At 37.2% G+C, this 27,897-nt stretch overlaps 1 protein-coding gene across 7 annotated transcripts; it reads right to left on the minus strand.

Annotated features, from left to right (window-relative positions):
* Nucleotides 1–627: 627 nt before the first annotated feature.
* NFE2L2 (NFE2 like bZIP transcription factor 2) lies at nt 628–27,753 on the minus strand. 7 transcript variants are annotated; one of them, XM_062578219.1, is made up of 7 exons: nt 27,600–27,753; nt 18,320–18,418; nt 17,903–18,011; nt 6,085–6,354; nt 5,816–5,911; nt 5,021–5,200; nt 628–2,989 (listed from the first exon to the last, which is right to left on the minus strand). In XM_062578219.1, the coding sequence occupies exons 4-7, from the start codon at nt 6,349–6,351 to the stop codon at nt 1,784–1,786; spliced, it is 1,749 nt and encodes a 582-aa protein (XP_062434203.1). In that variant the 5' UTR covers nt 6,352–6,354; nt 17,903–18,011; nt 18,320–18,418; nt 27,600–27,753; the 3' UTR covers nt 628–1,783. The 7 variants fall into 7 exon arrangements, with proteins under 7 accessions (XP_062434203.1, XP_062434204.1, XP_062434202.1 ...); XM_062578220.1 differs by lacking the exon at nt 17,903–18,011; XM_062578218.1 differs by lacking the exons at nt 17,903–18,011; nt 18,320–18,418.
* Between the last annotated feature and the right edge of the window lie 144 nt (nt 27,754–27,897).

Below are 27,897 nucleotides of genomic sequence, written 5' to 3' on the forward strand. Positions count from 1 at the left end.
GACTCTTTTCCCCTCTATAATTACCACCACCTTTCTGGGTCTTTCTCTACTCTAAGTCAGTCAAGCCCCTTCTTTTATCTTATTTCCCTACTATTTCCCCAACAGTTTTGCTATATGAAAGACACATTTTTTCACATGGTTTGTACTGTGCATGCACAGACCAACTGACTAATATGCACAGGTTGGTTGGGCACCAGCCACCAATTTTACTGAATGGAAAAGGGCAAAAGCTCTGTCTACTTTGCCTTTAAGGAGAGCCCTAATTGTGGTCTCTTCATCTGCTTATCCCCCTCCCCAGTTTTTAAAAAAAGTCATAGAAATGTAACACCTCAGCACTTTCATAAATCTGTTCCTCAGAAAAACAGGTTAAATTATTTTTTTGAAAAAAAGTATTAAAGGTCTTAAACTTGCACAATAACCAAGCATTTATTATGCTATATTATATAGAATATTCTAAGACAGGAAATGTTCTTAAAATGATTTAGAGTACTAGTGGCAGGAAAAAAAAAAACAGATTTAAGATTAAATGTGCCTGTTAGATGTTTCACAGGAAAGAAAGGAAGATGAGATTTTTTTTTAACTGTTCAGATGACTGTCACCGTAAAAAAAAACAAAACTGCAAAAGTGTTTCAAATTACAAACTTTTCTATACTTACATAAAATCCACTATGATCAAGTACAATGAGTCTTTTACAAGTCTATTTATTTACCCCAATTTTTAATTCTCTTACAAATCATTTCAAATTCTGCAACACTTAATTGAGCACAGGTCCCAGACTGTCCAGTTAGTTGGCAGCAAGTATGTATCTTCTATAACCTCAAAAGTAATAGCAATGACAAATGATGCTTGCTGATCAGAGATGCATAGTGCATTTCTAGAAGAAATGGTGAGAAATGCACAGAATTTTTAGTTGGAAAAATGTATAGTGTTGATGTTTTAATAACAGATCTTAAATGCCTTTGGAGAAAAGATCCCATCATGAGTTTAAGTACTGTTCAAAGAGTAAAACAATTGTTATGTAAACTTATGCTTCAAGTCTATGCTAAATTTATGCAACACTATCCTTCCAAAGGCAATTAAAATGTTGATGAACTAAGGAGTAATAATGTTGACAATGCTGTGTGATACATCTCCACTTACTAGCACATTGTTTCATGAAGACTTGTACTTGGAAAATTACTGAGGATGTTTGAATCAGCAAATAACCTACTTTAGAGAAAGAAGTAGGTATGAAGTACAGTAAAAAAAAAAAAGTTTAATGAACTTTAAAACAAATAAAAATCATATACTTTGTCAATGTTTATCCTAAATTATATATTAAATATAAAGCAAGTATAAATGTATAAGAAAAATGGGAAACAAACATTATTGCATATTTATAAAAATGTATCAAGCCATACTGTTTGTCTTGCAACAAATTATATTTAGAAAGCTAAAAATCATTTATATATATATATCAAATCTATGAATATAATGATAGGAACAGTATATAAATATCATATCTTTAAATATTTACATGTATATGGAAACTAGTCAAAGTGGTACTATAAGAAGGAAATGTCTGTTATAAAAGTGAGATTACAAATTTTGCATACATATACCAGCATTACACTATTAGTTTTAAACCTGCATCTTCCATAAACTAGTTAACTTTAGAATTACTGTTGCATAGAATCATTTGAAAAATATTACCTAATTCTGCATTCCACCTCACAGTAAAATCTGTCTGCATAATGATACGAAAATAGCAACTTGAAGAACACTAGCCAGCTGTGCTGCCCTTCAGAATTTAGTCTCTGACTTCTTGCTTTTAGGAACAAGAAAGACATTGCCATCTCTAGTTTGCTGCAGTGAATAGTCACTAGGAGAGTAAGACTTTCCATCTTCATCACGCAGCATGCTGAAGACCTCAAGGTATAATGTGGTAAGTTGCTTTTTCATTTGACGAAGGCTTTTGTCATTCTCTCCTTTTTCTTTAAGCAATTTCTCTTTCTCATCTTTTAGGTTACTCAAATCTTGCTCCAGTTCCACTATATTTTCCAGTTTTCTTTTACGGCAGTTTTGAGCAGCCACTTTATTCTTGCCTCTCCTGCGTATATCTCGAATGAGTGCAAGCTGGGCTTCACTGAACTGCTCCTTAGACATCATTTCATTGAAGTCATCAACAGGGAGATTGATGATTTTTTCTACAGGAAAAGGGATCTGCAGAGCTTTTGCTCTTTGCTCATCTCTTGTGAGATGAGCTTCAAGGCGGCTTGAAGGTTTATCTTTTGTGAATGGAGCTTTGGGGTGGCCTGGACTGGCAGGTGGTTCTTTCTTTGGTGTGTTTGCATGTTCCAAAGTAGGGGTTTGAGCACTTGGCCTCAAAGAAGAAAGTACATGATCATGGACTTGCAATGAATACATGTTTGCATTGCTCTGTGGCATGCTTCCAGGAGCACTATCCATGTCTTCCATTTCAGAATCGCTACAACCAAAAGTCTTATCTCCATAGACAGATGATTCAGAGTGTTCAGGTGATGCTACACTAGAACTTGCATTCAGTGAAATACCAGAGTCAGAATCGTTACACTCTGGTACAGTTCCTGAGTGGTCACCATTAAAAGCTTTACACAGAGAGAAACTGGAAAGATCAATAGGTTCACTTAGAATATCTGCAAGTGATTGACCTAAACTGTTTGTCATGGCAGTGTCACTGTTTGCCTTTGAATGAATAAAGGTGGCATAGAAATCCTCACAGAAATCTGAACTTGAAGTGGATGTGCTGTTCAAAGAGTTCCCACTCAGCTGGCTGGTGTCTTCTGGAGGCAAAATGCTGGAAAAAGGACTTTCAAAACTATCCAGGAAGTCTGGACCACAGTTAACATCTTTCCTCGTCATGGATAACGAGTTGTAGTAATTATAGCTGTTGTCCATCTCTGCTGGCTTTGTTTCAGGGCTTGTGATTGCACTCATCTCAGCCAGGCTGTCATTTTCAATGTTAAGACACTGCATGAGAAAAGTAAAGAAATTCAGCAACACCTCACTAATCAATCTTTTTATATAATCCACAATAAATATTTTAGCAAATCAACATGATGTAAAATGGGTATTCTAATATTGCTGTGACCTAAATTACTACAACACAGTTCTTCTGTGGAGAGACATGGAGAGGGAGAAGACAAGACACCTAAGCAGAGTATAAGGCAACTTATTCTGGACAAAGCTACTTAGATTAAACCAGCAGAGCCCGTTAGTCATAACAATATGCTCATTCCAACACACTGCACTATATGGAAATTTCATGGAGCCCTCCTGCTACATTTCTACTAGGAATCACAGAGCTCTTACAAGCACTACTGCTAATAACAGTATCAATACAGTAAATGCAACATTATTGAACATGATTTACTGAGCATTACTAGCAAACAATTATTCTCAACAATCTTTAATTTCATATCATGATATATTTCTTCAAAATCAAGATTTTTTTCAGGAACTACTGAATGAAACAGCTGTTTGGTGAAGAGAAATGTAGCTCCTTGTGAAGTGAAGAGTACTAACATTAAGCCTTACAAACATTAACTCATCCCACCTACTTTTAGTTAAACTGGCTAACATCAGCATAAGTGCCTAAAACTACTTCATTGATGGGCTTTCATTGGCTACAAGACCAACATTCTTTCCAACAGGGTGGCAGCATCTTAACTGAGGCTGAAATAAGTGTGCCTGCTGTCCCCACAGAATTAGACAATTGCCAAAATGAATCTGTTTCTCTTAAGGGACCACACACTGATTATTTAAATGGAGATCATACAAGGCTTAAGATAAGGTTTTGTAAGAGTTCTTTCTTCTCTTCAAATATAATTCACAAAAAGAATGTAGCTTCAATTATCTCACTTCTTTTCAGAAGATTATTCAGGTACTACTCAGAATTACTGCTACAATTATTTTCTTTTGGTTTTATATTTACAGTTTCACTGCTGCCTCTTCACAGTCAAATTGTCCTTGCATGAGATTTTTAATCCTATCAGTAAAGATCAGAAAAACAGGAAGATTTTTTTAAATACAGAGACTAAGGAAAAAGTACAATGATAGCAAAGATGCTGTCCCCATACTTGCTTCCCTTTTTTTTTTCTTTTTCTTTTAAGAGATGATTTAGATCGACAGGGGTTCCACCAAGCATTTCTCTCTTGTGTTAACAGCATATAGTAAAGCAACCTCATGCTGCAGCACCATAATGTTTTACAAAGAAATATGGAAAAATAAGTCTGCTTAATTTTATGGTCAACTTAAGTAAAATATAAATGAAGCAATAATGATAAAAAAAATCAACTAGATGCCCTTTATAATGCACAATTTAGGAACATAAGAAAATGGTTTTTTTAGCCTGCTATTGTTCCTTGGAAATATTCAGTTCATGTAAGTTACACTAGTAGTTCTTACTGAACATATATAGACAATAATTACATAAGAGGCAGGTATAGTTATAAGCCTACATATTTGCCATTTTCCTTACAAAACCTTTTTCCCTAGATAAAAAATGAAGACAAAATCTAAATGAAAGCAAGCATAAGTGATTTACACAATCTGTTTAACCACTGTCAAAAATACAACTGGAATTATTTCCACAAGCATTATTGTAAATGTTATAGAATCCACAATTCAGAAGTACCCATTTTTTATTCAACTGGATCTTCAACCTTAGTAATAGTAGTACTGTAATACTGTATGTAACAGGTTGTATAGAGAGGCAAATAATAATTTAATAAACATAAGCAAGTTCTGGTTGGGAAGACAAACTGTTTTACTACAGCACTCTGATTGATAATCAGTTTTCTTTCTCCTATGTATTCTCTAATTTAGTGTTTTAAAAAATTAAAAGCCAACACTGATTTACAAACATTAACAGGGAGTACCCAATGTGACAGTCACAATCACCATCTGTTAAAGTGCTATTGTACTGCATTCTCTGGAATACCATGCTTCCCCAGAATATCATGCTACTGTTTTCAGGTGCTTATCATATTAACCCTTTACCTGTAACTCTGGAAGGGACAACAGTTCTTCCCAAACTTGCTCTATGTTCTGCATATTTTCTGCATCAGTAAGTGAAACTAAAACAGGTGATTCAGGTGGCTGAGTTTGATTAGAAGACATGAAGATTGGGTTACTATCCATCTCAGCAGGAACCAGGGACTGAAATGCAGCAGAAGATACCTGGAGTATTTAAAAAAAAATACAAACAGCTTAAAATTGTCTGAAGTAAAAATCTATTCTTGATGTTCTACCACTTTTGCAGAACAAGTAGCCAGGTGTTTCATAACAAAAGCATTTCTTGTAAATAATCAGATAATCTAGAAATATTCCCATGAAAGCATTTTTTTTTTCATATTAAGGGAAAAAAAACAGGTAAAAAGGCTACTGACTGCTAAAGGGCTTATCTTTACTACATTGAATAGTCTGGGTCTGTATGCTGAAATAAAGCAATTCAAATATACCAAGTTCAGAGAGCTGAACTATGCAAGTGACTAAACTGCAAAACTCCACTACAGTTACTTGTAGTAACTGGAATGATTGCCATCAGTTGTGGTCATAAACTGAATCCTGACATGCTTTACTAGGGTAAGTACAAGGAACACAAGGGCACCACACCACCCATACCTGATACAGCCCTGGTTTAAGCCTCCCACAAAGCGTTATTCCAGTTGGGAGTCAGCATGGGGACAAAGCTGAAGCCATACAACAAGTTAATACCACAGTCATGACAAATCTTAAGAAATAAGACTAGTCCCCCAAAAGAACACCCATGAAACTGCAAAACTGAGCATTTACCTCATTGTCATCTATAAATGGGAATGCTTCTGCCAAGAGCTGCATGCAGTCATCAAATGACAAGGCTTCTGTTTCTGGTTTTGAAGTATGTGTGCTCTAAATAGGAAAGTTATGGGGGAAAAAAACCCAACATATTACTGCATCTTTGAATAACCGAAGAATCTTCCATTACAGCAATGAATGCGAATTAATTTTAGGTAACCACTAGCATTGTATCTTCATGTGAATGGGAAGAGGTTCGAAAACACTCAATACATACGAGAGTTTACCTGTGAAAAACTGATTGGTGGCTCAGTATTTTGTGACTCAACACGCTGAGCTGGCTGAATTGGAACAAATTCACCTGTCTCTTCGTCTAACTGCAGCTGAGCCAGCAAAGCTTTCTCTTGCTCTTTTTGGAGCTGCTCTTGTCTTTCCTTTTCAAGTTTCTTCTGTTTCTCAAGTTCATATTCCTTCTGCCGTTGACTAAAATCAAAAACTTCACGCCTTGCCCCAAGGTCTATATCTTGCCTCCAGAGAATGTCAATCAAGTTCATGTCCTGTAATAGAAATATGTTTTTAAAGCAAGCCTCCTTCCTAGCAAAACTGGTTCAGAATAATAACAAATCTTTTTAATTCTGTATTAAACAGGTAGATTCATGTAACTGAGATTTAATCTCTTAATCCTACCAAATTACCTCCATAAAATGTGGCTTTGTATACCCCTTCTGAAGTGCATGAACTGATGGCTTGCTTGCCCTGGCCCACACACAAGCTCACAGGAACTAAGCAATTTGTTATAATTAGTTAAGGTAACATATGAACTAGTCAGAGAAAAAACATTTTTCTTTCCTAAATTAACAGATAGAAAACAAAGCTATAGGAGGAATTATATGACTTAAGTCATTTTTTCTTAAGAGAAAAAAAGAAGAAATTAAAGAGGTTGCTAATGTAAATTTTTTCTGTATGATCCCATAAAATTGTAGAAGTTGACTAAAAACATGGCAGTGGACTGGCTGAAGTAACTATAACAGCTATATTGAAAAATGCATTTTAAAATATTCATGTTCCATCATAGTATTCAGCATTAATCCTAAAGATTAGCAGAACAGTGCTACAGAGCTGGAAGATAACCTTGTCTCAAAGTCACCAAATGGCATAACATCACTGTAGCACTAAACACAGCTATTAAGACCAGTAACTAAAATTTTGTAATTTGGAGTAAGATTTACCTAGTCCAGATTGTCATTCTAGATGTGGTTGGTTTGGAATAGTTGAGTATAAATTAGTAAGTGTGAAATTTGTTACTCACTTAGGCTCTGGCTTATCACAGACTCGGTCATTTATCCGACTGCTAACAATGAGCTAACTTTCCTGGAAACCAGCTATCCCTGTATGCTTAAACGCAGCTATAATGTTTCAGAAGACAAAGTAATCTTTGCAATCTAGGGAAATTCATCCAGTTGATATATTTTATCTGTCTACAATTACTTTTATTAACTGCACAGAGTTTTTTGATTGGCTTTGCTTTTTAGTTGTCCAACCATTTAGTATTTCTAAGGGCTGAAATCTGGACTATTTTTTTCTGTGAAGAAAATCTAACAACAAAATCATCAATCAGGATGTTAGCTGATGGAGAATTTTAGTACTTGGTGGTCCCACTTCTCAGATGGGTAAAGCCAAACATATTCTAGCTGGTGCCTGGGAATTATTAGTTTATGACATATTTCATTATTCTTAAAATCACCTTTTAGCAGCTCTGCACAGAAATAACATTTAATGTCAAACCTGCTCATCAGATTAGTACACTACGAGTAATGTTTCAGTATTTCATTTCAACAGATTTTTAGTGATTCAGTTAGTAGTTCCAGACTTGAGATAAATTTAGTATAACCAGTGACCCACCATAATAAAATCAAAATATTCTCTTATCTCTAAAGACTATTTTCAGAGAAGTACAGTAACTTCAAAATCAAGTCACTCTGCCACTCAAAAAGATAACTTCTCTACAAGATTTATGGCAAAAGGCTTTAGTATGAGTCTATGTTTGAACATACCAATTCAGTATTTTCATTTCATTAAAAATTCTATACTATTAAGATTCACATTCACATATTGCAAGAATATTCTACTAGTTACTAAAAAGGCAGTGACATAATATATTTGCATGTTTATACAATGCAGGCATTCACAGATCTAAGGCATATATAATACACTTTGCTGGGAGAGATCAAACTCAGTTTTAATGGCTAGCAATGAAGATGCTGAAATAATTACAGTGGCCCAAGATAATGTTTGGTCTTTCCAGATTGGCAGGGTAAAATGAACTAATTAGGTTCTGCAGTAATTGAAGGTATTGCAATATGGTATAGCTTCATTAAGGGCCAGTAGTTTACCAGCTGCTCATTGTCTCCTTCTGCAGCAGATTCAAAACCATTTCCTAGTTTTGGAGCATTTGCAATATGTTCTGGATAAAACTGCAGGATCTGGATTTTAGGGCTCATTTCTGAATTATTTGTTTATAAGGCACCCTTACAAACATGACTTGAAAGATTTTTTCATGCATGTAATGCATGAGGTTGTGAATTAATAGAGCTATTTTTCTCCCTGGGTTGCAACAGACCATAGAACAAAAACAGAACTGATGTTCAGTTTCAGTTTAAATCACACAAAAAAAAAGTCATATTTTCCTTAAGAATGTGGAACCATAATGCAAAACCTTAAGGTGCAGCTCCTAAATCTATTGGATATATTAATTATGAAAATAAGTAGCTTTAGGCACTGCTTTATTTGTGGGATGAGACACATCAGCTGGCCAAAAAATGATGTGGATGTATGTGAACTGTGTATTTGTACACCAGTCAATCGAGCAAGCAGCATTACTTTTCAAATCAGAATACACTTAATACGCTTGTCTGGTATTCTTCTACTGAGTAAGCTATTATGTAAAACACTCAAATGCTGTGTTGATTTAAATTTAACCTGCCATTTAACAGTTATGTATAATTTCAACCAATGATTTTACTTATACTGCATTTTTAAAGAAAATGCAAAGCCTCAGGTCAAAATTAATGGAGACAACACTGACCAGTGATTCCTTGACAAACAAATTATAACCCCAGTGTAAGGTGGTGGCAAAAAACTTCAAGAATCAAATAAATAAATTACAGTCTAAAGCAAATATACGATTTTGTTCCTTCAGCCTCCCCACAGCCTTCCACTTCATTGCCTGGCCCCACTGAACACTGGCGCACGCACACACAGATGTATACATACAGATACAGGGTATTTTAGGTTTCCCACCTAAACATTTTTACCTTTCCACTGTAAAAGAATCACAAAAGTGACAGTTTATTTGAAGTCTAAAGTGTTTGACACTACCAAGAAGTATTTTTAATATCACTTGTGCACAGCTACCCTCTAATTTTTAGACACCTCAACATGATGCGCTAGAATCAGAAAGATTCATTTAAAGGGGAAAAGCAGGCTGGAGGGAAGAGCAAGCACAGATTAATATCCAAACCAGAATACACGCACTAAAAATTCTATGAAAAATTAGTTTAAGCAAAGGCTTGTGACTGTACTTCAGAGCCATGCTAACCACTTCCCTTGGTATCAGGGCTATTTACTGGAAAGGCACCAGCAGCCCATCATGTGACTCAGTCCACAAGTGCCCGCTTGTTCGTCCCTCTGTTGTGTAATTTCTTGACTTGCATCAGAGGAAATGATTGTTTTGGCAGGAGCTAAAAGGAGACGCAGGAAAAGCTAGTTCTCCTCGGCACGAGGAAGTCAGTCTGTTAACTGGGAGGGATTGCAGATGCAATGTTTTCCCCGAATTTAGAACTCAGATCCTTCCCACTGAATATCAATCTCTATTTTGAGAGGAAATATATTAAGATATTTAATGCATGTATTACCATTGTCCAAGTATCTAACTTATGGGAGTCATATGCTTTGCGCACTTTTCCCCTGGCAAACCAGTGGTGATTTTATTTTATCACCAGTTTTGTAAACAGGGAAAGAACCTCTCTCACCAGAGAAGAGCTTGCTTTGCTTTCCCATGATCCATATAAGCAAAAGGTGCCTCTTACTCATGATTTGCTTTTTTCTTCATTTAGTTATATGCTCTCCCAACTACACTGATAGCTTAGTTTGGACTTATAAAGGCAGTTTTAATAAGATAAACCTAAATGTTAAACAATTCACATTAAGCTACCATCTGGCCCCCCAATGGAAATTTTCATGTTTTAGATTTACATATCAGCATTTGCCATCTGGGCAGAGTCTGTTATACATTTTATGAGAAAACCTCTGACTATATTTGTGAAGTTTGACTATTAACTCTTATTGCTCCTAAGCAAACATATTTGCAGCACGGTAAACAAAGGAAAGGGGCCCTATTTTCATGTTGTTCTCATAGACTAACTTTTCAGCTTTTTTAAAAAAATGTTCATCTTTGTTTCCTCCCTGTTTATCTAATCGATTTTGTTTGAAATATCAACCACTTACAGGGTAGAGTCAGTAAAGCAGAAACATCAGCAGGGGAAAAAAAAATCTAGCATCTCAGACAGAGTTTTAAATTGTTATTAACTAATTCCTAATTACAGAGCACACCTCTTTTTTTTTTTTTTTTTTTTTTTGCTCATATGCTTTTTAATGTCATGCCTTTTGCAACATAAACTGAGACAATATTAAGCATCTAGCTCACCAGACAAGGACTTCCCTTCCTTTCCCTTGATCCATTAGAACCTAACTTAGAGAAAAGGGAAAGTTTCACATACCAGGATGAAAAAAAACGAAGCAGCAATAGAATCAATGGATATTGCATCCTCAGGACGTTCAGAAGCACAAGAAGCAGGAAAACACTCCTACAGCTTATTAGGAAGAGAACTGGCAAAGTACCCCCAAATTCCTATTTGTTTTCCAAAGATGAACAAAAAGCATCTTAAAACCTTGCAGTATTCAAAACTGTAGGAAGCAAGGATCAGAGATCCTGAGATACTCCAAGACAAGAATGAAAGTGTGGGGAAGGGTAACAAAAAAAAATAACAGAAGGCATTGCAGGCTTTTTTTTTTTTAAGCACAAACAGTAGAAGTAACAGCTGAATGCCTTCCCATCATTATCTTCAGGAGGATTTTTTTTTTTACAGTAGGTTTTACAAATGATTTATAAATCATTTAATATTTTCATATGATCTCCAGAAATTACTTTTTTTTCTAATATTCCAGATCCTGCAATCTGATAATTCTTTATCAAGGTAAGCTACCACCACTAGCAAAAAAAACCCCTGGTAACAGTAGATAAGGTTAACCCAACACTAATACTTTTTAAAAACAACTAGCCTTGAAAGCTGACTCATGGTTTTCAATCCCTTATAGTTAGAAGCACAATGTCAGAAGTTAATTCAAGAATTTGGATATGGTGAAGACATCAAAAACTTGAGAAGAGCAGCATTTTTGGGAAGAATGAGGAACAAGAAATAGCAGAAGCTATTTATGCTGGAGGACAGTGGGGGCACAATGGCAATTTTAGATGTCTGGATTTAGGATTTGGAAATGTGACAGAACAGACAGCTGTCAAACAAAGCCACATGACAGCAACCTGTGATTTGTGACTCACAAAGTTAAATCCCTGGTCAAATCCCTGACTACCCTGAGGAGCTGCCCGCTGTCTCACATTTTTGACCACAACCTTTTTCCAGACAGTCTAGGGGAAAACAGTGTGCTTGGGTTGCAGGTAAACTTTTTTGTCTTTCATATTTATGCCAGTATCCCTGCTGATGAGACTGACACTAAATGAACACTTGCTTTGGCTTCTTCATGTCCATTTACTCTGCCTGGTCCTAATTAGACCTCGGATGCCTGATTTCTTGCTCAGCAACCTCTTTTGAAGGCCAGTAAGACTGATTTACCCAGAAAAGGACCCTAACAGAGCTGAATGCTATATTTAAAGAACAGACATTGTAAGAGAATTTCCATTCCTTGGTTATGTGAATAAGCATGTTGAAAAACGATGGTCACATGTCTTGGGACATTCTTTTGCCTCAGCAGAAACACAAGAGACAGGCTTACTCCCTGAAATGTAAATGTTTATAAGCAAATTTCATTTTCTTACTGAAGAAACTTTTTGTATGCTTTTCCAGGCCAGGAGCAGAAGATGTCCTGATATTTTGTTAGCTAAAAGTGTTTAGCCTCTTTTTTCTCCAAACACACTTCACATTCCACAGACAGAAGCTCTCTTTGTATTCCGGCACGCTCTCCTAATAAATGCCAAATTGCCAGGATCTTCTCTTATAAATGAAATTAGTTGGAAAACTATTTGGCTATACAGCCCAGCATTCTTCAGACAGGTTCACCAAGAGTGTTATCTTTGCTAACAGCACAATATTTGCATAATGACAGTGTTATTATGCTAACAATGAAAGTGAGAGGCTCTGCCTGGCTGGAAGGATAGTCTTCCCCTACAAGGGCTTTCAGGAAACCATCACCCCCACAACCCTCACTCCAGAAATAACTTCTCTGAGAAGTAAATGACATATATATTTTATCTGAAGCATCATCTTCCAGGAATGCTATCAACAAAGACTACAACTATTAGGTCTGATTCTGCTTACAGCTCTTCCCATATCATACAAGCTATGGTGAACCAGCTAACCAAACTGAAAGGAACAAGATATACTTCATATATTCTCCAGTAATAGCGAAAAAAAAGGTTTTAAGCCTGTAGAGTGTAAAATGAGTGAGAACGTAACTGCAACAAAGAAAAGCTGTTTTAGAATGTTTATAGTCATAAATGTACACATTTAAATTCATTCCTACTCCAAAAGTTGCAAAATCCTAATGTCAACAATAGAGCAAGACCACAGCAAGTAAAGAAAAACACTCATCACAAAGACAGCAAAGAGAAGGAAAAGAAGGAACACAAAAGGGAAGCTCACTTCTCCACTTCGACAATAGTTTTCTCTCTTTCTGAGAGAGAGGGGAAAAGAAAATCTCCACCTCTGTGCCATTCCTTAAAATACTGAAAGCATGCTAGGGTCTCACAGTACTCCATTCGAGCCTGGGGTGCAGCAGAAGGACCAACATTTTCCTCTGGCTCATTAATCTCTAGAGTCAGAAATACACACACAATTTCCTTTTTCCATTACATTTCATCTGCCTTTAGCTGACTGACCACTTCTGATACAACAGCTAGATCAGGGCATTCTTGTTAAGTATTGCAGATCTCTTTGCAGAAGATTGTTTAGCATTCTACTTTATACACTCCAAAAGTAGTCAAGTTGTCCTAAGTTGTATGATCAATGTGTATTTTAGCAGATAGCTTTAAAATAACACATTTTTAATACAGAGTATATGCCTTCCAGGGGCTGAAAGGTCCCGAGATTGATCCTCCCTCAACATCTTAAAAAAAAATGTGTTCTTTGAAAAGTCTAATTTAAATTTTACTTTTTCACAGTTTGGCTAGCATAAAAGCGTGTGGTTCCACACACCAGTTGAGACCTTATCTAGTTCCAGCTTTCATTCTGAGCTTGATTAGTGAAGTAACACTATCACTTTACTAAAACTGAACACATCAATGTATTTAGTCCAGTCCTCTTAGTTAACTATGTCCTTAGTTAAATGTCTTTTAAACAATTTTAGGTTTAGATAAAAGCTTCCACTCACATTCTGAATCTCTTTCAGTTTAACAGAGACATTTACTTGCCACTTCTTTACTGTCATCAGCAGGATTATAAAACAATTAAGTCACATTTATGGGCATGCATATTACAATCCATTACATAAGCTGCATAATGAAATTGGGAGACTCTGGCAAAAAGATAGGATTGTTTTAAAAAAAGATTAAGATAGACTGTATTTTTTTTACATGCAGGATGCATCAACCAAAATCTACTCTGCTGCCCCAGCAAGTAAAATGAGTGATTCTATTGGGGCTTACTAGAAAGCTGCTGCATAATCACCATTTATCGGACCAGGTAACTCCATTTTGAAAGGTATTCAAATAGCAGCCATCTCAGAAATCTACTTCATTTCAGGAAAAGTTGGTTTTAATAGCTTTATTTGCTATTGTTTTTCCCTCCCAAGTTAAACTCAAAATTGCACCATAACAAAACTAGCATTTATTGAATTTGTTTATGTTTACAGTAAGAAATCCTGGCCCTAAATGTAAACAAATAATATAAAAGTTATATACTTGAATGTAACCAGCATCTAAAAATACTGCTGACCTTTCAACCACAGGAACACATAAGCCTTCGCATCTCACTATTTTATATATTGAACCCATGGTACTTGAAAAACAATTACCTGCTAAATGATTGCCTTCAAGCTATCCTGTTGTACCGTGCCAGGCATGTACCATGTGGACATTGCCACAGGTTATTCATTAGTTTATCTAGAAGAGGATTTGTATGATAATGGCTCAGTCATCTGGGAAACATGATCCAGTCAAACAATAGCATGCTCTTACAGGCAATGAAACAAATCAGGAAGTTAAAAAAAACAAAAAAACAAAAACAAAAACCAAAAAAAAAAAAAAACAAGTATAGAAATAGAGAAAGGAACCTAATACAACTGCAAATAACCCATTTATTACGTTATATTAATCTCAAGTTATAACCTCATGGCCACTATTTTCATTTAACTAGGATTATCTACTTTTTGAAAAGCATGTTTCAGGTCAAACATGAGAATATAGTGCATCTGTTCTTAGGTCAAAACATTCTCTAGGATTATTTAGAATCTTAGTTGAACTATACACATTACCACTGCTCTGAGATCTCTTACTATAAAGCCCCTATTTTTAGCTATCATTTTGCTGCTGGCTGGGTAGGTTATGGGGACAGGCACCAGATGCATTATTACAGCTAAACTACAGCCTGAATGTGGAAACAGTGTGTCCTAGTATTACAAGAAGCATGTCTCACCAAGTTTCACTTCATTGATCTCACAAGCACCTTACTTTTATTGTTGTTGTTCATGGGCCAACCTAGAATGGCAAGCAACTGGAATACCAGTGTGGGTTAGAAAAGCAGAGGTTCACTAACTGTAGTGCCAGCACACATCCATCAGCTCTCATTCTGTAACACAGATATTTATTCCATAAAGCTGAATCAAGGAAATTCTTCCATACTTCCAAACTGAGCTGAAAAATAAAGAGCAAATATGCTTTTAAACTAAGAGAACTCATCACAAAACCTCATCAGCCTAGAAGTACCATCTGAAGAATAAAAAGATTAATAATTGAAAGGAGTTTAAAGAAGGTAAAACAGAGCAGAGTTAGTGTTTTATATTAAGAACATTAAGCACTCCAACTGGGCAACAGGAAAAGTGGACGGAAAGAAAACTGCTATAAGTCATGAGCACCAGTACTCTATTTCTGAGACAAAACTGGACATCCTGGTCCTCAAAACAGCCTGTAATACCTGGAGGACACAAGTGACAACTGTTGTCACTCTATTGAGATTACTAACTTTGAACTAAATCTACTGTTTTAGAAGCTATGTTGTTTCTAAATGCAGCACTATAATGTTTTCTATGATCCTAAATTCAATTTTGGTAGCAGAATTTGTCAATGACAGTCATTACATCCACTTTGCATTATCTCCTCAGCCAAAAGCTCTACATTTTCCTCCTCTTTCTTCTGCCTCTTTAGTTTTAAGGTACAATCCCAGAAAACTGGGCAATCAGCAATGCACACAGTTACCACACATAGCACAAAGTAACACACACAGTAACTACATAGTAACTCTGCATGGAATAGTTTGCTCCAGAGGTGGTCAGTTGTGACATATCCTGTATACTTTAGCCCAGATTTGGCAGGGATTTAGCACCTACCATCCTCTACAGTCTGTGGGGCACAGGTGCTTAAATACTTTTCATGATCAGAAAAATATTGCAATTAATGCACACTTTTCACATACATGATTTTTAGATATGAATGCCGAGAATTTAGTGCCAGCGCAGTTTTGAATACAGAAACAAGCAGTGTCCAATGTAATACTATATTAGAAAAATACACAGCAGCTATGTACTTCTGATTGCCCTGAAGCATATGATAAAGGGAAAAATTCAGCACAGTTTATTTTCCATTTTTTGAGTGTTTGACTTCAAATACAAGTTAAACAGGTTGTTCCATTTCTGCAGAGGAATAAGAACAGAAAATAGCCAAAAATGCATTGCTCTCCAGCAACTCACCATTGGACACTACAGAACCTTAAGAGCTTTGAGAAACAGAATTCCCTATGTGGAAAAATTTTGCTATGGTGACAGCTCATCTTTCAAAGGAATAATTCATGATTAAATGGTTTATTTGACACTATGCACAACCTTCATTAGTGACATGCTTCAGTTGAGATAAGCATTATTTAATAACTACATTCTTCAACTGTGCACTATTGAAGTAACCAGAAATGCTCTTCCAAAATTTACATGAAACAGCATAGAAATCCTTACTAAATTTGTATGAAATGAGTTTGTCCATTCTCCCTGCTTCCTACAATCATACCAAAATACACAACAGGAGTTGTTTTTCCCTATAATAAGGGAAGGTCAGATTTCCTTCACTCATTTTCTTAAACACTGAGGTTCATATATCTCTCAGTAAAAAACTCTATAAAAAAAAAACTATTAACCCCTAGATTTTTAGAAAGTTTTTATACATAAAGGTCCTGAATGGTTAAACAATTAAACCAGAAGGGCCAAGAAAGGCAAACATGTCAGGTGTCCAAGTATCAATTTATCATTTTTGTACACGATGACAGCACTTCCATAAAGAAAAGGTAAACCTACTTAGGAACTGAGTAACACTGTAGTAGAAACTAAACTTTACTTTCTGTGTTCTGCAATCCAACCCTTACTTTTTAGGGTTCTGCCTATTATTCAATTCATAAATTGAAAGCAAAAGAAGCTAATTCATATTCCAAGATGTGAACAAGAGTAAGAAAACTGCTTTATAGTTCTTCCCTAATTACATAAATGCAGTAATTTTGATACCCTCTAAACATCCCCCCCAAAAAAAACCAACCCCCCCCCCCAAAAAAAAAAAAAAAAAATCAACCATCGACAATTCATTCCTTCTGCACAAATCAGCAGCCTCTACTTCCTACTACTTTGCTTGGGGCTTCCATGTCTGCTCCTCTTGCGTAGAGAAGAGTCTCCCTACTGGATCTCCTGGAACAGCTATCTGGCTTTTCCACTACTACAAAACAGTTGGTTATGACAAGGCTGCCTCTTTCACCCTTCTGATAAAGTGAACAGATGTACTTAGGAAATCAGAATAGAAGCCAGTTCCAGTGTGTGTCCCCTCACACACTTTACCAGCAGTTCTAATAACCAAAACAAGACTCTTTTCCAGGAATAACAGACATGTCAATACACCTCTTCCATCTATAAATAGTAAAAAGGTTGTATGCCTGTCAAGGTGCTTAACAAGCATCCAATATTTAGGGGTGGGAAGGGAAAGAAGTAAGCCTAAGCAGTTCAAAGGTATATTACAGAAAATCAAGAAATTGTAAATCCAAAGTAACTCAGTGCAGTCTGCTAAACATTTATTTTTAGTTAATAACTGTGTCTGTTATCTGAAAAATGAAGTGATCTCTTGGACATGTATAAAGCAATATATTTACATAATAAATGTTAACTAAGTTAAACTAGACACAAACTGTTTTTATAGAACACTTGACCAGCGTAAGAGGGCAATTCAGAGCATTTTAGGTATTTTCTAGCACTGCAAATTTTATCTCCCACAACCACCAGCTGCAGTTTGATAAGGCACTCCAGTAGCTTCTGAAAGGAGAATGTTGGACCATGATAAAGAATATAGGTTGCCAAGAGAATTAGGGAAAGAACTAAACTTCCTTTTTCCTTCAGAAAGTACCAGACTTTTAATTATTCTGTACTCAGTGAAAAAGCACAGCAAATCTTCGTTTATCCTAAAGGCAAATAATATTTGAAAAGATAAAAACGATTCTTATTTTCAGCTTAGTTTGCTTCTTACTCCAGACTATGTTTTTTCTCCTGTGATGATTCACAATAAATTTCCTTGAAGAACATTTGATTACTTGGCATTGTGAATTCAGTGCTATTTGTTATGTGAGCCAAAGATACCTTTTCTCTGTTGTGTTCCTCTTCTCTGCCATCATGATACTCCCAGCTCAGTAAGGAAAGAGGTGGCGGTGGTGAGCCAAGGCAGAATCTTTCCAATGGTTGAATAACCCTAGCAACAATGTTCAGAGTTTTTAAATTCATTCTGTTTGACCCTTCCTTTTTGCTTCCTTTGTGAAAAAAAGCACTTTCTTCCACATATCTGGGGAATCAAGACGGTATCCTACCCTTTTTCCACTAAGTTTCTGCATGCAAACCTCCACGTTCGGGCTTTGAGAAGAGCTGTATTAACTGTCATTTGAGGAAGGTAGGGGGTATTTTTTTTTAAAGTTACCTTAAACAGCGTAACAAAGTGAAAAGGAAATCCTTTACAAAGATCCCATTTCAAGAGCAGAAAAGCTTGAGAAGAAACGGACTTACCTTGCTGCCTCTGAAGAAAGTGTCTAATCTCTAAAGACAGGGTGAAACATTCCAGCACACTGCAGGCGTATCTATCAGCAGCTGAAGGACAGCAATTTGCTGATGTATGAAATAGAAAGTAAGTGCAACTGTCCTGAGTATTTGCTGCCAAATTAAAGTTTGTGTGCTGAATTCTCAAATTCAACAAGTAAGTTTATTCAGAAAAATGTTTCCAATATCTGCATTTACTGCTGGTTTTCCTGGTAGAAGACATTGTAAAAGATTTAATTGCTTTCCAGATAGAATTAGAATTAATTTTATTCCTTTTACTCAACAAATCGATCTGCAGAAGACCACTTAAAAACTACAGTTAATGCAGAATGCAAACAAGTTTCTAGTTTGGATCCTGGCTAAACAGTTTTCTGTCCCTGACCACTTCATTTTCTTATGCCTCAGTAAATACTCAGAAAATCAGAGTAAAGCAAGCTGTCAGTAAAAATCACAAATCTCCAAAATTTTTCTAGAGAATATAAATTTTCACATAACAAGATGCTGATATCTTAGTGTAAATCATTACTCAGTCAATATTAAGTGTTCATCTGTCATTACTATTTGCATTTTATAAGACCTTGTTCATCATGTTTGCCATACACATGATTTACTAAAAACATTCATCCCAAAGTTCACTCCAATTTGCTTTTAAAATAATTCTATGGCTCTGACCTTAATAACACAGAAATTTTTAGAATAATCTAAAGTACTTCAGTAATTTGTTATATCTCCATTAAATCTATCTCCATCTCATTATTTAAATGTCTGCCATTCTTCATTTTGCCAACAAAAGAAATTTTAAGGAATGATGAGAGATGTCCACACTGGTTATCAGATGAGCAAGGATTCCCAAGAGTGGTTTGTGCAGACTAGATTCCTGAAGTGGCAGATGATAAAGGATCACAGCTCCAGCTGGAAAGTGTTCAGCAGAACTACAAAATTCTACTGAGTCACAACAATTTATACTAGCTGAAAAATTGACACAATAATCCTGTAATAGTCTGTTCATATACCCAAGCTGAATTACAAAGCACAGTATCAAAAGCCACTGTATTGGAGCTAGGGCCTACAGAAGCATGAGACACCTAAGCAATTCTCAGCTTAAACAATTTGGAAAACCAGCTGCCAGAAATTGGTATGACTTAGTATAATATATAAAACAGAGCTTACATCTGACACTATTAAAATAGTACTGTTTTTGCTATTAAAATACTTCTGTTTTCATCCTTAATTTCTTAATCCTATTCAAAAGTTGGGTTTTTGTTTTATTTATTTTTACAAATATCCATGAGAATCTTCTAAAAATTCCTCAGCTGACACATGGTCCTGCTTAACACCTCTCTACACTAAAACAAGTAGTAAGTGCAAATACAATTCAATGTTATGGAATAGTTGTAAGAAACACATTCACACACCTCAGGTCACAGAAAATCACACCAGGTTCTACAATAACTTGCTCCGAGGATATCTAATGACTACAATATCTTCATTTGTATAAGTGCCTCAGTCACTACTTCTGCAATACAGGTGAGGGCAGACATTAGCATAATAAGCTATGATGGAACAGTCACTGACAAATCCTGGATGACCCCTGTGGCTAAACTTTGTGCTCTCAACACAGAGAAAAAGCTTCTGAAAAATTGTTACCTGTCTAAAACTGAGCTGCATCAACCTTCAGAGGCCCTTATATATTCTCTCTTTTGTCACCTCTTTGCCCATCATTTTATTACCAAGCTGACTTTGGAACATGTATCTGGTTATGTAACATCAGGCAAATCTAACTGCAAATACCCTGTTAGGATAGAATTCAATCTTCTTACCCTGTAGAACATAACTTACAGAAACAGCTCCTGAAGACAGAAAGAAAAAAAGATCAAGTGCCCAAGTCCAGGGAACACAAGTTACAAGTGCCAGCTACAGAGCAGATAGAGACTGGCCATTTTGCATGGGCTCTGACAGCATTCAGGATGACATACCTGTATCTACTGCATACTGCTTGTGAATTCTGAATAAGGATCTTCAAACAGTCCAAGCAATACAGGAATTATTCCACTCTAATTATAGCAATAAGTAGGGAGACATTAATTCTACCAGAAGAGTTCGTACAAACAAAAATCCCAACATTTTCCTATCTTAGATCTTTATGGCCAAGCAGCAGTAGTGATCAGAGCTGAAAGCAAAGTCTTAGCAACTTCACACATAATTCAGCTGCTTAAAAGTCACACCTTCAACATATAACACACATTAATTTCAAACACAGCAAATGGGCACACTCTTAATCACAAAACAAATCTCTTAAAAGCATGCTATCAACCAAACTCCTCTGAGTCAATTTCTCAAGTACGCAAACTTTGTTTTGCAAGCAGTCTCCATGAGCAGATTTTCTCTTAGTTACAAGAGACAGCATGTAATACCAATATAATAAACAGCAATAAAACTTCAGAAGCGCAGGACAGAGATGTAGGGAGAGAGGAGGAGAATTTGATATCTTTAAGCTTCATAGTCATACAGAAGATACTTCCTTAAAAGGTTTGAAAGAAATTGTTTTCAAGCAGATCTTATGTAACTTGTTGCTGCAATGTTAAACTTTAAGGAAATTTATTTTCTTCTCTCCTCATTTTCAACTTCTTTGCTCGTAATAATACTGTACAAGCTGGTCTGTAAGTCTTAAGACAATATATCTGCAAGACAAGTACAGCATAGTTGGGTTGTCTCAACTTTCTCAGTACTGCAATAGCATCAACAATGAACAAACAAAAACAATTCTGGAAATGGTTTAGTTTATCTGTAAACACAGGAAACATTAGAAGTCATTTACAGTACTTTCACAATAACTTACCTAAAAATAAACATTATTGTATATTCCTTTTTCACAGTATTAAAACTGCAGCTAATCTGACCAAATTAGAAATCTGAAGTGATATGGAAACTCTCAGCCAGATCTGTAGTATAGAAGTAACACTTAAGTGGGTGTAAATTCTAAGTTTTACTCATTCTATCAAAGACTCATCAGTATTTGTGCTGCTACCTTTACCCTGCTGCTAAAAAAAACTGTTAACTCCTGAAGTTATTAACATTCTTATTAAGTTCTATTAGCTTTCCAGCATCTCCAATGATGAACATACCATAATATTTTAATCAATTCTTTTAAAGTGAATAGTAAAATGGAACTTAGGAGTCAAACATGAAGCCCATACATAAACACATAATACATCTACACAAAGCTGCAATCAATTGTCAGTTAAAAAACTCTGAGCAAACATTTTAGCAAGAATTCAAAACAGCTAAAGACAGAAAACAGAAGATACTTTATAACACAAAGACAAATTGAATTCTTCAAAGGAGTCAAATAACTGAGCATTTTTTATCCTTACTTGATGATGTTACAGGTTTCTTGGTTAACCAATTTAACATTTAATTCAAATGTATCATGTCAATTTTGGTTTTGAGAGACATTACTTCTATCTCAGGCACTGTTGGACTCTATGTCAACATAAAAAATACGCTTATGTAAAACAATGTACTTGAGGAATGTATTTTTTCTTTTCATTTTGTTCTTTCTTTTAAAAAGGTAGTAAAAAAAATAAGATAGATAAAAATCACCAAAACAAAGAAATCCTGAGACAAAGTCGTCCCTGTGCTTACTTCAGTACTGTGGATGCACAGAGTTACTCTTTAGAACTTTAGAATAGCTTCAGCACAATACAATTACTTAGCTTCTTCCTATTCTCAATTAAGACGTGACTGTCACTAGTATTAGTTTTCCTATACAGAAAGGAGAGACAGTAGGAAGATTACACAATGATTACCTTTACTTGAAATTTATTTGCCTGTATTTGTTTCAGATATACCTTTCATGTTTTAACGCAATTTTACCCACTACAAATAGTTTTGCTGGCTTCACTTCTTACTCACTAGTTTAACTGTTTACTTTAATAAAACAAATATGCTATAAAGCTATTACAGTTGAGCAACCCTGAACAAGATTGCAGGTCACTGTAAGTCATCTTTGGATAACACATCTTTAAAGTCATGAGTTTCAACTACTCTTATCTGGTTTTTCATTGGTCTATGTTAAAAAAAAGAAAAAAAAGAAATCTTGCATAACTGGCAGACAAAGTGTTTCCAAAACCAGTTAAACTAGATTATCACAAAAAAAAAAAAAAAAAGAGAGAGAGAACTAATCAGAAAAATATATTGAATTACTTTCCCTCTACCTAAGCTTGTATTTTGTGGCACATAGTCCATTTTGATATAATACATTGTATTAGAAAATGGAAAAGACTTCAAAATGTTTCAAGTTCTCTAAGAATATCCTATAATAAAATAATAGTTTACTTGAGGTTGGAATTAGATGGAGGCCAAAACAAACTTTAACTAGGTGATTAACCTGGAGACTTTGGAGGACTTTTTGCTGGCTGCAATTCAGACACTGCAGCAGGGGATTAATATTTAATTCATGCTGATGGGTTACTGCCTAGACTTGTACTGCGTGAACCTCAGCCAACACAATTACTGTAAATACATCACACTTTCACAAATTGACCTTATTTTACTGAATGGTTTAGTTATTTTAACTTCAAGAGGAAAAAAAGGAAAGAAATATCTAGATACAAACAGAAACCCTTTCCTTCCACGAAGCACATGTCCAGTGTTGACAAGCATGTGCATACCGAATGTCATTTACTCTGTCCTTTGGAACTCTTGCCTTCCCCTGTATGTAAGTCTACCATTTTCTGAACCTGTAACTGCTTCTTTTCATAAGAGAAATGCATTCCAATAATCTTTCAATGGTTCAAAAAAGAAAAAAAAAAAAACCTGACAGGTGTTACTGTTTTGGGGGTGGACAAGGGTTTTTCAGCATTTATTTTTTGAAAGACCAGAGCTAACAATATTTGATACCTATGTCTACGAAAAACGTAAAAAAACTTTTTAAAAGGATGAACTCATCTTACAGAGAAAATTAGTGAACAAATACTTCACTTAGCTCCTTCCACTTCCAGTGTTGTTCATCATCTCACAAGGTCCTTTGTAATCCACAAAGGCAGAGACCAAAACTTTAAGGAAATAAATACGCTTATCATACTATTGCTACATTTATTTCAGCTGGGAAATATATATATATATACATATATATATATATATATATATTAGTCCTACACACTTAACAATACCCTTGGTCTTCAGGGTTATAGACAACCTGCTGTATTCTTATTTATGATAAAGTTATACCTTTCCCATTTTTTCCAATTAAAAAAGGAACAAAAGTGGGGTCAGAGAGCCAAAGTTTATGCTTGCCCACGGACATTGCTAGGAAATGTATACAAACCTTGCTAACCACCCACACAGTGCTATAAAAATGTCTCAGGTTCTTTAATGCACACAAGATCATCCAGCAGCTCTTTGCTTATAGTGAATGTTCCTTTTTGTTCCAGTTTGGTCTCTTCCAAGTATTTTTCTAGCAAACTTTTAAAGCCAAAGTCTTCTCCAACTCTAGACTCTATCTATGAGTTTCTGCAAGTGTGATTTTCAGAGGAAACTAACCCCTTGTGCTTCCACCAGATTCTAACGTAATTGTAAACTCTTAGCACATTCTAAAGACAAAATACAGGACATTGTCATATTTATTATAACAAAAATTCAAGAGAGCAACTACTTTGAAAGGACTAGAATATAAACTAATAGGAACTGAGAATACATTTCAGCTAAACATATTACATTGCACTACATCTACCACTAGTTTAACTGAAGTATTTTCATTAGTGTATTTTGAAGGAAAGAAAGCTTTTTCAGTGCAGCTTGACATCAAAGTGAGCACAAGAGAATTGTGAGTCTCTAAATAAATGAATTAGTACTCAAGATACAGACAAGGACATTCTCATGTACTTTCTCCATCACATTTGTCTGTAATTTTAAGAGATAAATAATGATGTTATCATCATACTCCGAAATGTGGAAGTTTCTTATTGAAATTCATCAACATACATAGATAGATATCTCTATCGATATCTTGAGCTATTTATCAACAGGGTTTCCTATTAACCAGTTATCGAACCTAATTATCAAGAAACAAAATCCAGGGAGCTGCTTTTCAGGTCCAAGTGATACATTTGTTTGTCTTTGCCTGCAGTCTTTATGTCATGTAGAAATGATCAGCCATGAGGGAATCAAAGGTAAACCCATTCACTTGGCAATTTAATGTCAAAAATGTCAGTATAGACCTGTCATAAAACCTTTTAGACCAAAGAGAGCATGCTAATTGAACTAGAGACTCATCAGGACAGTTTTCTGGGTAGGAAAAAACCCCAACAGATACACTTAAGCAGACGCTCAATTATTTGCTCATTTGTTTTTTCAGTCATTACAGCTGGTCTTATTTCAGTCTAAGCTCTTTTAAGTGCAACTCATATAGCTTCATTCTTTGCGCTGAAAAGCACATTCTTTTTGCTCTCTTGTCTGGAGCCTTAAAATTTAATGGTAACTATTGAGCTTGAGTTTTCTTACCAAGTTACAAGCAATAGGCATTATCATTTCAATAATTCTAGAGTTGAAAAGAACAGCTACTATGGGAACATCTTGCTGTTGTAAACAATTTCAAACATCTTGACACTTATTTAATCATATTTTTTTTCTTTGGTGTGTTGACTCCTACATTATTAGTGTATCATTTGCAAAGACATCCCATTTCACCTCTGCAGACACAGATGGAACTGCATCCTATTCCTATGAAGAGAGCTACAACAACAGATTTTTTTTTCCCAAGAACACTGCACACAGTGATACTGCCATACCCAATGAGGTATATAGCAGGAAGTAGTGATTTTACATTCTAGTTAAGGAGTTGGATCAAGCTGGATCAAAATCACTCCTTCATGTTCACCTTAGCAGTTCATATTCACCTTAGCCGTTGTCACTGCTACGACAACTGCTGCCAGACACATAAGACCAATGGCTTGTACAGTACTTGTACTCATGCACACCCTTCCCATGCACTGGTTTGCAAAATCCAAGAGGTGAAATGAAAACTGTTTTCTCTGTCATCATGACCGAACATTTTAGGAAAGGATATCTGAATTTTCCACTTAGTAACTACATTTAAATTTATATTTAAAATAAGAGAATCCATAACCCATTTGGCTACCCCCAAAATACAGCACCTTTTCAGAATATATTTGCAATAGAAGAAAATACCAGTTCTGAAGCCCAGCTAGAAAAGCTTTAACTGGTGGCTCAGTAAAGAGTTTGACAGAAGTGGGCAAACAATAAAATCTAGGTTTGCTGGCAGACTAGTCATGGTGGATTGAGCAAAAAGGTACAAAACCAGATACCCAAAAATCAGTATTGTCAAGATTCTCCCTGAAATAAGAACAAAATACTGTAATTTGATATCACATGCAAGAAAAAATTCAAAGGGAATTTACACAGTGCAGGACAGGAGGTTTTTTTTTTTTTTTTTTTTTTTTTTTTTTTTTTTTTTTCCAGTATATTCCAAGAAACTGAGGAGGCAACATAGAGGTCAAGGCCATGCTACTGGGAGTTAGTGGAACTATTAGCAGCAGTCTAAATAGACAGAAAAGGAACAGCATTCAATGAACTGAGAGATGTTGGGGAGCAGAAGAGTTATGCAATACTGTTAAAGTGTTACTTGTAAAAACTTATATAACCTAAAGGAAAGACAAAAGGATATTTTTAAAAATGTTTCTTCTGTGTTACAAAATTCTTACAGTGTCTGTCACATTCTGTACAGACAAGCCCTGAAAGAGCATCAAAATTCTTCAGTTTTAAGTTTGTACTACTAAAGTAAAAAAATAAAACAACTCTAGATTAAGTTTCAAATAATACTTCTTTAAGCCTTTTTAGAATCTGTATATTATTAATATGCGAGGATAACATCATAATTACAACCTCTAACCTCTCACTTACACTGTATTGTACATACCGTTGCCAAGGTTACCCGAGTTTACTTCTTACATAGCATTTGAAGGACTAAATCAAAAAACAAAACCACCCTAGGGAAATAAATGATTGTGCAACAGCTCCAACTGGTTCCTGGCTCAGACAACTAAAGGTTGCACGCTACAGAATGGAAAGGGCCCTTTTAGGGAAACTGTGACAACCGACTATCAAGTTTTGCTAAAATAAAAGGAAACCCAAGATAATTCACCCAAAAAAGGACTAGGAGGCACAAGGCCATATGAATTCTTCTGTGCAATGACACAAGGACTGTTTTTCGTGGATTTACTTTTGTATTGGTTTCTAGGATTTCCTACACCACCACCCATGATCAGCAAGGCGTTCTTTCTCACATGAGCAAGCTCTCCCAGATCTCTCACAAACTGAGAAGACAGAGAAAAACTTCTCTGGGAGAGCTGTCAAACATCAATGGCTATCTCAAATAACCGGGGAGAAAGGGGTATAGTTAAAACAAAACCCCAAAGCTCAACCAAAACAGATTCATGAAGCCTGTGGTGACGTGTCTCAGCTGAACTGGCCCTCCGCAGACCAGGCAGGAGGTCGGCCTGAAGCTCCTCCGGCAGCAGGGACCACCCCAAACAAGCCTCTCGCCCAGCTCAAGCCCTTCCCTCGCCCAGGCTGCCCGTGCTCAGGTACAACGTTACCTGCCCGGCCCAGAGCCTCCGCGCCGTTGAGCGCCCTCGCCCGAAGCTGCCCAGCGGGCGGGAGGGCTCCTGGGGAGAGGGAGGGCTGCCGAGGGCCGGCCTGCCCTCCCCCGCTAGGCACCGGCCTCCTCGCCCACGGCAGCGGGGCTGAAACCACCCCGACCAAGAGCCATTACATTCCCTCTTCGCTTTCTCCCTAATCCTGGGGCGGAGCGGGGGAAAAGGGGGGCTGTGCAAGGCGGGTACTACTCAGCAGCGAAGCAAGAGGCGGCAGCGGCCCCCCACCCGGCTGCCAGGCCCCACTACTCCATCGTCCCCGCGCTGCCGCCGCGGCGCTTCCAGGCTTCCCAGCCACCCACCCTTTGTAGGGGGGAAGGGGCGGGGCCGCCCCCGCGCGCCCAACCGCCCCCGCGCGCCCAACGGTCCCAACCGCCCCGCCCCGTGACTCAGCGCGGCCGCGAGGGCGGGGCCACGCCACGTGCTTCCCGCCGGCCTCGTGACGGCCGCCGCCCCGCCCCCGGCCGAGCGCCGCGGGGGGGGGCGGGGCGGGGCGGGGGGCGGCGGCAGCGGGCGGGGGGCCGACGCCGGCACCGCCCCGACACCGCCCCGACGCCGGCGCCGGCCGCTCTCACCTGCGCGGCGGGGGGCACCTCGATCTCCATCGTCCCGGGCCCGGCGGTGACGGGGTCGCCGTTACGGCGCGGCTCTGGGCTCGCCCGGCACCGCCTGCGCGCTCGCCGCGGCGTTGTTTGAGGGACGGCGGCGGCCCCGGCCGGGCCGGGCCAGCGGGCCGCCCCCGCGCTCCGCCCCGCCGCGGCGCAGCCACTCAGCGGCCGCGGCAGCGCCGGGGGCGGCGCCTTTCCCGGCACCGGCGGCGGCCGCGGTGCCGGGAAGCTCCCGCCCGCCTGGTGCCCGGCCCCCCGCCGCCTC

This window comes from Rhea pennata, chromosome 6 (genome assembly GCF_028389875.1).
Source record: "Rhea pennata isolate bPtePen1 chromosome 6, bPtePen1.pri, whole genome shotgun sequence".
Classification (NCBI taxonomy): Eukaryota; Metazoa; Chordata; class Aves; order Rheiformes; family Rheidae; genus Rhea; species Rhea pennata.

Bases quoted from the DNA above. Each gene is read 5' to 3' on its own strand.
- NFE2L2 (XM_062578218.1), bottom strand. From the start codon at position 27,629: ATGGAGATCGAGGTGCCCCCCGCCGCGCAG. The intron at 5,912-6,084 runs GTAAACTCTCGT...TTTCCTATTTAG, and splicing joins CACCAATCAGTTTTTCACAG to AGCACACATACTTCAAAACC. The intron at 2,990-5,020 runs GTAAAGGGTTAA...TTTCTCATGCAG, and splicing joins TGTCCCTTCCAGAGTTACAG to TGTCTTAACATTGAAAATGA.